The 11,399-nt window shown below is 34.4% G+C and overlaps 1 protein-coding gene across 5 annotated transcripts; it reads left to right on the top strand.

The window, feature by feature from the left end:
- Window positions 1-515: 515 nt before the first annotated feature.
- On the top strand, window positions 516-10,730 carry LOC141599785 (uncharacterized). Of its 5 annotated transcripts, XM_074419893.1 has the most exons (6): window positions 516-812; window positions 1,856-1,975; window positions 2,459-2,539; window positions 3,409-3,505; window positions 6,714-10,079; window positions 10,173-10,730. In XM_074419893.1, exons 5-6 carry the CDS (start codon window positions 9,191-9,193, stop codon window positions 10,214-10,216), a joined length of 933 nt encoding a protein of 310 aa, XP_074275994.1. In that variant the 5' UTR covers window positions 516-812; window positions 1,856-1,975; window positions 2,459-2,539; window positions 3,409-3,505; window positions 6,714-9,190; the 3' UTR covers window positions 10,217-10,730. The 5 variants fall into 5 exon arrangements, 3 of the variants coding, with proteins under 3 accessions (XP_074275994.1, XP_074275995.1, XP_074275996.1); XM_074419894.1 differs by having other exon boundaries at window positions 6,714-10,730; XR_012523941.1 differs by lacking the exon at window positions 10,173-10,730 and having other exon boundaries at window positions 522-812; window positions 6,714-8,491.
- Window positions 10,731-11,399: the final 669 nt, after the last annotated feature.

Raw genomic sequence — 11,399 nt, 5'->3', positions numbered from 1 at the left:
TAATGAACTAATGAATTAAATATCTCCTCCATACTCGAATTATCGTTCATAATAGAAAAATTTGAAGGAGGTTATGATTTAACAATAGAGAGAAGATAAAGAGAACAAGATTTGAAGGTTTTTTAGTCAAGGGTAGACAAATGGAAATTTTGGGGTAAAAAGTACTATAATGAGTAAAAATCGTACTGCGAAAATAAATTACGTAAAAAAATGATTATACTGCTTCGTACAATTTGTGATTTATAACTTTTAGCTAACTTATTTTAACTTTCTTAAATTTATATATTTTAAGTGAAGAATATCTACCCCCTTTACAAAAAATCTACCCCCTTTATTACAAAAAAGTGAGTAAGGGATGTTACTGTTCAAAATGAACAGTAGCAATTTTGCTCTGCTTTGCTGGTCTCCTTTTTGGGCTCGGGTCTCTTATGGACTTCAGTTTCACATAACAAAAAGGCCCAAGAATCACTGCCCTACAACTACTTCCGTGTTTCTCCTATTTTATTTTATTTTATTTTACTTTCTCTTTCTCTATTTCTTTCCTGTAAATCATTGTCCACCACACCTTTCTTTCTTTCATTTCTCAGTCACTCAGTCACTCCCTCTCTCAGCTTCCCCCATTTTCACCATCAATAAATTAATTTCACATCAAACTAATTTCAACAATGGCGACCCGAATAGATATGGACAATAACCCGATTAAGACGACGACAGTCTGCATCATCAGCAGGGGATCGCACCTCTTGCTGTCAATGATTACTGTGATTAAGCATGCTTCTCGTCTTGAAGGTCTCATCAAAATAGCGGAATTGGTAATTTTATTCTTCTTTTTGGTGATTTCTTAGATAGTTGTTGTTCATGGGATTGATTTTTTGATACGGATGTTTTCGGCTAATTATTGGTGCCGATGATGCGTTTTTATTCGAGGATTTTCGATTGTTTTATGTTATTAAGTCGTCAGACTTGATATTTTTTGTTTTCCATTTCATAATTGCCTTATTCCTTCATTTCTTGCCCATCATTCTAATCGAATCATCTCTCACACCGCTTATTTTATCATTTTAAGTCTCCGATCTCAGACGGTAATTAATTTATTCATTCTTCTCTTTCTCTTGTTCTGTTTTTTTAAAGTTATCATCTTATTATTTAGAAGAGGCCTTGCTTTATATGGGGTTTGTTATTCCAGGATGTCTGTATGTGGTTTTGGTTTAATTGAAGGGCTCTTATCTTATTTTGGTGGGATGATTATCTGTATAATGATTTGATAATGTGGTTACAAAGCAATTTCCAAAGCTTTAGCCTTACTATTACCGACAACTTTGAATATTTTTTTAAGAATAATAACTTTTTGGATTTGAGGTGGAATTCCTGCTCTGACTATGTTTTAACACTATTATTCGGTCACTGGGAAGACGGGTTGAAAGAGATTGAGCTACACAACCTCCCAGTCGGCAATCTAAGTCTTAAATAGGGTGAAGGTTGGTCACTATTACTAACCTGAGGTTTTACTCAGATTTTTTGTAGTAGCTTGAATCATATTGTATAATGGAGGTTGGTAACTGAGAGGTTGTGTTGTACGCCACAATGCAACATGCTATTATCAATGAATCTTTTTGGGGTTTGAATCAGCTTAAGTTTAGTATTTGGTTTTCTTATCACTTTATTTTAAATTAAATTCTGTGTGGGATATGTGCATGAGTGTTTATCACAACTAATTGTGTAAGACGGTTTCTGAAAAGAATACTATTGTAAAATCGCAGGGTTATTTTACACAGCTATCCTTTTGATAGTAGTTATCAAGCTATTTTAAGTGCCTTCAAGATGGTTTTACTGTAACACCTTTTACTTTTTATAGGTTATGCTGCTCTGGTGCATTGGTGGTATACGTGGTGGGTGTATTCCAATGAAGGAGGTAGAGCCAATGTCAATGGAACATGATTGGTTGGCATTGCAGGAGACTAAGGAGGAGAGCGAGGTGAGGATTATGAGTTTGTGTAATTTTTTCGATAGGTCGAGTAGTGGGTACTTGAGTTATCTTTGAGATTGAGGCGGGTTTAATCAAGGGGTTAATATTCATCATGTAAGGGGAATTTGGATTATCTTTGTATTCGACTTAGAGTTCGCTTTTGCTCATATTTTGTTATTCAATATTCTTTTTGTTACAGCAATCAAGTTATTATACTTAATGTTCATGGTTGATAGTGAGGGCGAGGGAGAGGAGCGAGATGTCATGCTTTTATAGGTTAACGTGCAATGACTGCATCGACACAAATCGGCCTTTTTTAATTGTGAACATCATGTTTATTTAGGCAATCTTCAGGTTGTAAAGTTTTATCTCGGATCAAATTTGCTATGTCCTCTTACAGGTTCTAACTAATAGTAGTAATTGTACCGTTTGTACTACATAATTGGATTAGCTACGACATTAGGGTTCACGGTGGGAATGTCATCATTTCAGGAAGTTGAAAGACACTCATGTAGATTCTAAGCGGTGGGTCGGAGATTTTAAACTATCACTCGCTCACTTTCACAATCCCAGGTGCGTTGTTTTCAGAATTTCCTATACACTTCCATTTACCTAATTATCTCAGTAATGTAAGATTAATTAAATTGAGCTAAAGTTCTGTTTTAAGCAGTGTTGATAGTAATAGTATAATACGTGAATCAATATATGAAAACTTGGGTCATGGTCTGATTTTAAATAGTGAAATGGGTTGTATTTAATTTCAGAAATAAAGGATGGTTATTGTAGTGATGTTTGTGTGCTGTTGTGAAATCTCGTGACAAATTGCTGATCGTTGACAATGTTAATGTCATTTATATGAATATGAGACCAAAATCTCCATCAAAGTCCAAACTTTATGTAGTGGGGTGGTTCAAATTTCATAGAAAAGTGAAACATTGCTTGTTTTGTGGCCTTTTCATAGAAATTTTTATTTATTTTTAGGGCTATGTTACATGGGTTAGGCATAATAGGGTTAAGGTTCCACTGTTTTCAAGGTCCCGTTTTTCCTGATTTAATTGCTCATTATTGAACCTAATATTTGAAGCTTTATTAGAGTTGTGTTCCTGTTTTCTTTCTATTTAGTGTTGCTTGTATGGTAAGTTTGGTTCTTTTTCTGCCGCTTCTTTCAAATGGGTTGATTTGATTTGGTTTTTTGTTGTAATCAACTGGGTGTAGATTGCCATAGATTGTCACAGTATACAACGGCGTTAGAGCCTTAGAGGTGGTTGAAAGTGTTGTGTGACGGTGGAGAGTAGTGGTTGTGTGTTAGTTTAACTCTCATTTTCAATTTCAGTTTACACTCATTTGTTTTCTCTCTCTTCTTTTTCATGATCTGAATTTCTTTTTTCCGGATTTTGCTTTTATTTGTTTAGAAGTTCATTTTATTTTGCCTTTGTTTTTAGTGGGTTCCAATAACGACAGTGATGAAGGATGAAGACACTGGTGGCAGCGCAACTGATTGTGGAGAAGTTGGAGGTGTATGTAAGACGGCTATAGGAGGTAAGAGACGTCTATAACTTCTTCACTTGATTAGAGAATTGTATATGTAAAGCATGATTAGCCGCTTATCGTGTTGTCTTCTTCTGTGTTAAGCTTATTGATCATATACTATGATATTATTTTAAAATTAGGGATATGAGTATGCGGTTAATCAGAGACTAGCAACTTGATACTACTGATGGCCTAAAATTGTCTCCAAACCATAATTACTCACCGAGGGTGACATTTGATTATATGCTATCAATTATCTTAAATATATGGATGATAATTTTCCTTTACATCTGGAGGAGGAGGAGAGGGTGTGGTAGGGACAAGTGGAGTAGGAAAATGGGAAGGAGGAGAAGTTTGGTTTGGTGTACAACCAGTGGGCTAAGGGAAGAGGGAGGGGGCATGACATGTTGAAGGAGGGAGAGGAGGGGGGGGGGGGGGGGGGAGAGGGGAGAGGGGAGACACGAGGGGGAGCTCAGTGTAGAACCAATGGTTATATTGAGGGAAGAGAGAGGAGGCATGACATGTTGAAGGAGCAAAGAGAGTGGGAGAGAGGGAGGGGAAAAGGGAGAGAGAAGGGAAGGGAGTTAAGCCACATGGGGGGAGCTCAATGGAAGACAACTAGACAAGACAAGTGAGTTAAGGAAAGAAAGGATGACATATTAATCAAAGTAGAAGGGAGGGAGGGAAGGATAGAGGAAGAGTAGGAGGGGGAGAAAAAGAGAGAGGAGATGAAAAAGATTTAAGGAAGCTGAGTGTATAACCAGTGGGCTACCAATAGATGAGGGAAGCGGTATGACATATTGTGAGGGGAGAATAGGAGGAGGGAGGGAGGGAGTGAGGGGAAGGAAGGAGGGAGAGTGTGAGGGGAGCTCAGTTTAACCAGTGGGCTATCAATGGGAGGATGAAGACACAAGAGGAGTGGGAGGGAGAGGAAGGAGAAGGTGTGAGGGACATGAGACTTGCAAAAGAAGTTGCTTAGAAAATAGGTTTTGATGTTTTTTTGGGTTTCAAGATATTAGCTGGGTTTTATTGGTTGTGCTGATGAATGCTAACTGGGCATGATTCGGATAATCGGATTGTGTTTGTGAATTGCCGCTGATATTTTACACTCGGTAATTGTAGTAATTTGATATATTTCAGTATTGAGATTGTGTTGTTTAGTCATTTGTTACTAATTGGGGCCAAACCGGTAATCGTGAATTGCACACGCTTTTAATGGAGGGAGGTGTGACAGTTACCATAGCTTGTCAGTAAATAGGTGACGACTAAAAAAAATTCATCGAGTAGTGGTTTAATTAGGGTTTTTGTGATGCCATCGATTCATGCTCTCCATATTGAATTAATGATTTTATATGTATCCTACTATATTCAATATGATGTTATTGCGATTCGTTAATGGCTGGATTAAGTAATGTGCAACTTTGTTATTGCTTGTTAATTTAGTTAGGAACAATTAGGTTCATATTGATGGATTAATTAGAATTATTTGAAAAGTTTTGGATGGTAATTAGAAGAAATAATCAAAGGAAGTTAGTAGATAATCCTGATTATAATTAGAGATAATAGGATTATAGGATGGAATTAACATGATAACTTAGCATCACTGAGATCGATAACTAAATTCAAAGCAGAATAGTAAAAGATGGCAGGAGAGTAAGAGACTATGAACTTATGAAGTTCTTTAGAAAATTGCAGCATAATAGTAAAAGATGAATGATTTGAGAACTTTATGCAATCATTTGCGTTGTTTCCTGAATTGCTATGTGCTTATGAATTAAGCCAATAAGCTTCCTCTCTTGCCATCCCGTGAATGTCTTAGATATGTGATAAATAGTAGGTTAAACTATGGTTGATTAGAATTTGAAAAGGAATTCCCATGTTTTATATTGAGGTTGAGTTGTTGCTATTTATTACATCGAAAGGTTATTGCTTTGGCAACCTGGATCGTAAAAGCAACTTTGTTTTCATGCCCGATTTTTGAGGTAATATTTAGGTAGTCTTGCTATGATGTGGTTTAGGTTGTGACCCGAAAGAAGCTGCAAACTCACTCGTATCTCTTTCTAGAGTGGAAAATTTTGTTCCCTAATTACTGCTCAGGAATACCTCATTCAGATTTCGGTTAGTTATTGAAAACTTTGATGGCCGTTGCACATCCCACTAATGAATTGTTATCATAACTGTTGGAATATGTGTCCTCCGACAATAATGCGATCACAACTGTTGATCATGATGATCACATGTTTAAGTCTCATTATAAAGAATACAATTGGGAAGTAATATTTACCGTCAACTGGTCCACACATATCGGTAATGATTGGCTGACTAGAGTTTGACATTACTGTCGTGCGACGGTGGTGATCAGTTGATCGCCTAGGTCATACCTATAGGGCAACACTCTTAATTGATCATTTAATTGATCGTATAACGTTACGAGTCAATTAAAATATTTAAAATTGACGGAAGATTTTGGAAGTATTATTTACGTATCTCATTGAAATTTGATTAAATGAGATACTGATGCGAAAGTCGAATTGTTTCATTATTCAGATGAAATTATTGTTTAAAGAAACAATTGAAATTGAATGAATTATTATAAATACAAATTGTTGTGATTTATAAATTGGTAAAATATTTTGGTACAAGTAATTATGAATTACTAAGTCGATTTTTGTGTATGACGTATTTTATTAATACGTTGATTTTTAATATGTTAAAAATACATAACAATTTTATGTGACATGTGACATGTGACATATTGACAAATTGACAAAAATAAAATGGATTCCATGTTATCCATATGTGCCGAAATTAAAGAGGAGGATTAGGCTAATATTGTGATTAGTTATGCTAATGGAAAACACATTCATTTCCCTAATAGACTAGCCATGCAACCCTAATGCTCATTGTGAAGAACAACTCTTGCATGCATTGGCTCCCTCCCATGCCCTCTTCCACCCGGTTTTTTGAGATGAAAAACCACTTTGGTTTTTCATCTTATTTCACCTAATATACACTAAAATGTAGTTAGTGTAAGATGATTACTCATTCATCCAAAATTTGAGTTTTTAGAAAGATAAAAACTCTTCTTTCTCTTCCTTCTCTCTAACTGAAAAATAGAGAGATCCATAATATTTTTGGGTCATTTTTCTTTACAAAATTAATATTGTCTAGTATTCATAATATTAATTTTAATTAAGAGTGTGCTTTGGGTATTAAGCCTTGGGAGAAATCCTACACTTGGATCTTAGTTCTTCCACTAAGGAAAGCACAAGAACAAGAGAGAAAGGTGATCTCTCTTGTGCCCATATAAACCGAATTTCCAATGTAAGGATAAATGTTTCTTCTTTATTTTGTTTATAAGTTTGCATGCATAAGATCATTTATTAATTTTATGACAAATTAAAATAAAACATATATGAATATGTTAGTATATAGATCTACTTATCCTTCAATTGGTATCAAGAGCCATGGTTGTTTGCATGCAAATCGGTTAAAAGTTTTTCCGAGTTATAAGAATAACATATAAAACTTGTATAATTTGTGTTATTATGAAATATTACGAAATAAATTCATGCATGTTAAGTTTCTGGTCCTAAAATATTTTTAGGATATTTTGGTTAATTTATGGATTTTTATTGTTCATATTATACAATAATGGCATTAAAATATGATTTTATGAGTAAAAATGTCATTTTCGGACTAAAATTAGCTAAACTTCGAATTTTCCAGTGATTTTTGGATATGTTGTCACATATATTATTTTGAGATGACCTGTAAATTTTCATAATTTTTGGACTTCTTATGCTCAAAAAAATGGATTTTTCATTGTTAAAATCGGATTTAAGTGAAAAATAGGTTAATATGAGATTAATTTCGAATCTGGTCATAGAAATTTAATATGTTGTCACATGCAATTTTATAAGATGTGTGTAAAATAATAGGGTATAGTGAAGTCTTTTTGCATGATTTATGGATTTTTGAAGAAAAATAGCATGAATAGTGACTTTATTAGTGAAATATTAATAAAACACACTCTATGACTAAGGAAAAACATTATATGTTGCATTTTATTATCTTTTTCAGATCTAAAATTGAAAAGTTAATGAATATATAATTTTTCACATGTTTTTTATGATTATTTAGTTAAAACCGATAAAACCGCAACATTGTTTTTCCGGATAAATTTCGAAATTTTAACCTAAGTTTTTGAACATTATGAGTGTCATGGTATTTTTTCCAGAATTTTCATGAGTTTAAATTTCAAATTTCAAATTTATTTGAAATTTTGTGATTTATTTGAAGTTTATAGCTTATTTTTATAATTTTAAGTCCATTAATGAACAAATTTTAGAAATATGAGTTAATTATGGTCAAATAATTAGTGAAGACTAAATTTTGAGTCCTAAGAGGTTAGGGTAATTAACGTATGCATAAATATGAATTTATGTAATTTTGTGATTATAAAATGTTGAAATCACGCAAATCCGTAAAAACCGAGTAATATACGATATTGGCTATTTAAAGGCGATTTAGCATAAAATTGGGCATGTTCATGCATATTATAATGCTGTATTTTCTTTATGATTGTCATAATTTTAATTTATGTAATTTTTGAATTATGTAATTTTTACTTAGTATGACCTTAGTTTTTAATTGGTATTACCCGAAATGTATGAGAATATCGATTCGGTTGTAATTTTTATTATGATCTCGTATCACCGTTTTGTAATTTAATAGATTTATTTTATTATAGTTACAAATGTATAATAGGAAATTATGTAATTTATTATGTAATTTTATTCATTCCGGAGTTCCCAAAGACGGATTTCCTAAAGATGGCGATATATAAAGACGGTGTTACCTCGAGATGCGTGCCACAACCGAAGTTCAAGGGACCAATGGAGTTGGTTTCCGAATGTGTAATAGTTAAATATTTTTCTATTTTAGGAAGGCCATACTAGGATTTTATTTTTTTTATGCTTTGCATTTTATTTATATGTCGCATGCATCGCTAAATCGTCATAACTAAAACATGCATCCTCATCTAATCGAGTTCATCGACCGTGTCAATTAGAATTATCGTAGTTCACCGCTTTAGTTTACTTAAAACGTGATAGATAATAAATTGACATGACCTCTCGCTAAAACAATTAATTGAGACATAGCCTTATCAAATAGTAGAAACCATGAAAATCTATTTCGCGAGGGAGTGCACTCGGCCCTACCGGGGTACAAACCTTGTTACGTAGGGGAAGTGGGTGATGAATGTTTATCCACTGAGTTCATGTTAATGAGGGTTTCATCGGCCATACCGTGCCCAAGTTGATGTGGATTTGGATCATGGACACATTTATTCGAAATTTGGATTGAGCTCAACGGAAGTATTCGTGACCGTAGTCACACGTGTTCCGGGCTATAGATATTTATTAGAGTAATTTTATCGACCAAGAGTTCTAAAAGTAAAATCGATTAAAACGTTAATCCACCGAGTTATATTGATAAGGGTTTCATCGGCCATACCGTGCCTAAGTCGATATGAATTTGGGTCTTGGAATCATTTGTCTAGTTGGGTAGAGGTCACTAGAAAAATGCATAAAACTTGTTTAAATTACAATTTGTACGAGTATTATTATTAAAACGACATTTGTTTTACTCCTTTTTTTATTTTGTAGACCACTTCTTTTCTCATAACAAATGGCAACACCAACCCCTAACGCCACGCCTCTCGCTAATTCATCATGGCTCCGATCCTTCATGGATCGATGTAAACTTGAAAAGAATGGGTCAAATTTCTCCGATTGGGATGCCCAACTCAAACTAGCCGCCCAAGGTGACGACAAGCTTCGTTACCTAACCGAGGCCTCTCCACCCGAACCTACTACTAGGTCGACCGCCGCCACTAGGGAAGCATATGAGGCTTACCATAAGGAGTCCGCCGCAATGAAAAATATCTTGATATTTGCGATGGAGGCGGATCTCCAAAGGAGAGCCTTTAAAATGGGCACCGCTAATGAGATTTACTCCAAACTTGTGACAATGTTTTCACAAACTCCGCGGATCGTCCAATATGATGCGGCCGCGGCATTCTTTGATCTCGACTTCAAAGAGGGCCAAAAGGTTAGCCCTCATGTGCTCAAACTTATGGAGCTTGTCGAGACCTTGAAAATTCAAAAGGTTGAAATCCCCAAAGAACTCATTGTAGATAGGATTCTACACTCCTTGTCCAAAGTCAAAGCGTATGTTCAATTCCGGGTGAATTTTAACATGCAAGACAAGGATGTGTCTCTTGAAGAATTGCACAAGTTACTTGTGCAAGCCGAGAGGGACATGGGGTTAAATGTGAACCCTCCAAAGGATGTGCTTAACATAAGCACTAAGAGTAAGGGGAAGTTCAAGAAGAATGGGAGGAAGGGTAAGAAGCAAGCTCCCACTTTCACCAAAGCTAAGGCTAATGATGCTAGCAACTCCAAAATCAAGAAGGGTCCTCTTGATAAATGCCGTTATTGTAATGGTGTTGGACATTGGAAAAGAAATTGTTCCAAATATCTTGGTGACATCAAAGCTGGAAAGATCACTCCAGTAGGTAAATGACTATCCTTTCTTTTATGTTTCTAATTCAACTATGGTATTGTGATACAAAGTTGTGATAATGTATCTCCCTTTTTATTGTAAATAGGGCCTCCACCAAGCAAAGACAAAGGAAAAGAAAAGCAAGCTTAAGAAACCATTAAGAAGCTAGGAATAGCTTTCATGGAGCTTCGCTTTTTATTGTCTTATTTTAAATTATGTTTTGGATTTTAGCACCTTAAGTTTCCGTGTTCGACATGGAAAGGTATTTTGGATAATTGTTGTAATTTGGATAATGGTGACTTGGTTTGCAACCCAAGTCACCCGTTTTATCATTTTATCCTTTTGTTCTAAAATTCATGTTTAAATGCTTGTTCTTAGAAACATATAACTTAAAGTGATCTAATAGACAAATATAATGATGGGATTCATTATATGTCCACATGCTTAAGGCTTGTGTATGATCATTTACAAAGTGATTTTGAGTCTATGAACTCTCTTAAAGGAATGTCAATCACCAAGTACACTTACGAAATCTAAAACTATTAGTCAATCTATGAGATAATTCTCCTTATACTTCAACATCATTATTTGTGTCTCATATGCTATCTTTGAATCTCTAGTATATTTATTCTAAAGATAGAGTGGGAGAAAAATGAGGACACAACACACGAGGCAAGATAAATTTGTGTACTTGTGTAAATGAGATCTACACAAGAGAGAATAATTTGAATGAAGGTATATCTATTCACGTAGTATACCCAATAGATAGATGAGATCTATGGTCTCAACTAGTTCTACATGACTAAGAGACCACGTGAAGTAATCATAAGAGTATATTCTCAAGATAACTACACGAGGAGACCAAAAGAAAGTTTTGGAAGAAAAATGACTAATGTAAAGTCTTAACAAGAGTTTTGACTAGTTTATGAAAAATTTTGACCAATAGTTTCAACCTCGAGATTTACTTAAGAGCCTAAATGAATCAAAGTAACATACTAGTTATAAACTAGTTGCAAGGATTGATATACCGATATCCTCTATAGCTAAGTTTTTAACCTCGCAAATGTCATTACTTAACCACATTGTGAAAATGAATTGGTTAAACCTCCTTCTGAAAGGGACATTTTTGAAGGACGTGTTCTAAATATTTGAATAATGACATTGCTACACATCATTATGACATGTATAAGTTAGAGATTAAAATCTCTTTTAATAAGGTTAAGATGAGACCACTTCAAAATAGGTATTTTGAATGGATATGATGGGAACATATATGGTTTTATCTTAATAACATGGCAATGCAATTTATATTCAATTCTTGAAATGTTTCAAT

The sequence above is a fragment of the Silene latifolia genome, chromosome 9 (genome assembly GCF_048544455.1).
Source record: "Silene latifolia isolate original U9 population chromosome 9, ASM4854445v1, whole genome shotgun sequence".
NCBI lineage: Eukaryota > Viridiplantae > Streptophyta > Magnoliopsida > Caryophyllales > Caryophyllaceae > Silene > Silene latifolia.
Note: the sequence above shows the minus strand (reverse complement) of the source record. Positions and strands in the feature narration are given on the sequence as shown.

Excerpts from the sequence above, each read along its gene's own strand:
- LOC141599785 (XM_074419893.1), top strand. The coding sequence starts at position 9,191 with ATGGCAACACCAACCCCTAACGCCACGCCTCTCGCTAATTCATCATGG. Across the intron at positions 10,080-10,172 it reads TGGAAAGATCACTCCAGTAG|GGCCTCCACCAAGCAAAGAC; the intron begins GTAAATGACTAT and ends TATTGTAAATAG.